The sequence below is a fragment of the Anneissia japonica genome, unplaced genomic scaffold, assembly GCF_011630105.1.
Source record: "Anneissia japonica isolate Jap-2015-1 unplaced genomic scaffold, ASM1163010v1 scaffold183310_len990_cov169, whole genome shotgun sequence".
In the NCBI taxonomy this organism is placed as follows: Eukaryota; Metazoa; Echinodermata; class Crinoidea; order Comatulida; family Comatulidae; genus Anneissia; species Anneissia japonica.
In genome coordinates, this window is record NW_022696472.1 from 1 (window position 1) to 683 (window position 683).

Below are 683 nucleotides of genomic sequence, written 5' to 3' on the forward strand. Positions count from 1 at the left end.
ATAATACATAATTGTTTATTGAAAAGCCTACAAAGTATCACTGGTAGAGTATTTTTGCTTAAGCAAAATTTATATGGAGTAAGTCTATGTATAGATAACGATACATAACTAACCTGTAACAGTTACTGTAAACGTGCAACTACCAGTATTTCCAGAAGAATCGGTAGCTGTATATGTTACATTGGTTGGTCCAATCACAAATTCAGCTGGAAATGATGTTGTGGTAATTGGAACAAGAGATTCCCCTGAGTTGTCAGTTACTGTAACATCCGAAGCATTATATGTGACAGTAGCTGTCGACATTCCTCCATCAATTGATAAACTACTGTCAGGTGGACATATCAATACAGGATCTTCGCTATCTGTAGAGTAAATTAGATTTACATAATATATAATATATAATTGTTTGTTGAAAAGGCTACAAAGTATCACTGGTAGAGTATTTTTGCTTAAGCATAATTTTATATAGAGTAAGTCTATGTATAGATAACAATATATAACTAACCTGTAACAGTTACTGTAAACGTGCAACTACCAGTATTTCCAGAAGAATCGATAGCTGTATACGTTACATTGGTTGGTCCAATCACAAATTCAGCTGGAAATGATGTTGTGGTAATTGGAACAAGAGATTCCCCTGAGTTGTCAGTTACTGTAACATCCGAAGCATTATATGTGACAGT

The 683-nt window shown here is 34.0% G+C and overlaps 1 protein-coding gene across 1 annotated transcript; it reads right to left on the reverse strand.

Annotated features, from left to right (window-relative positions):
• Positions 1 to 113: 113 nt before the first annotated feature.
• LOC117102099 (hyalin-like) lies at positions 114 to 652 on the reverse strand (the record flags this gene model as incomplete). Its single annotated transcript, XM_033242300.1, has 2 exons — positions 114 to 362; positions 506 to 652. Coding segments are annotated over 2 exons (396 nt in total), but the record flags the coding sequence as incomplete, so codon positions are not given.
• Between the last annotated feature and the right edge of the window lie 31 nt (positions 653 to 683).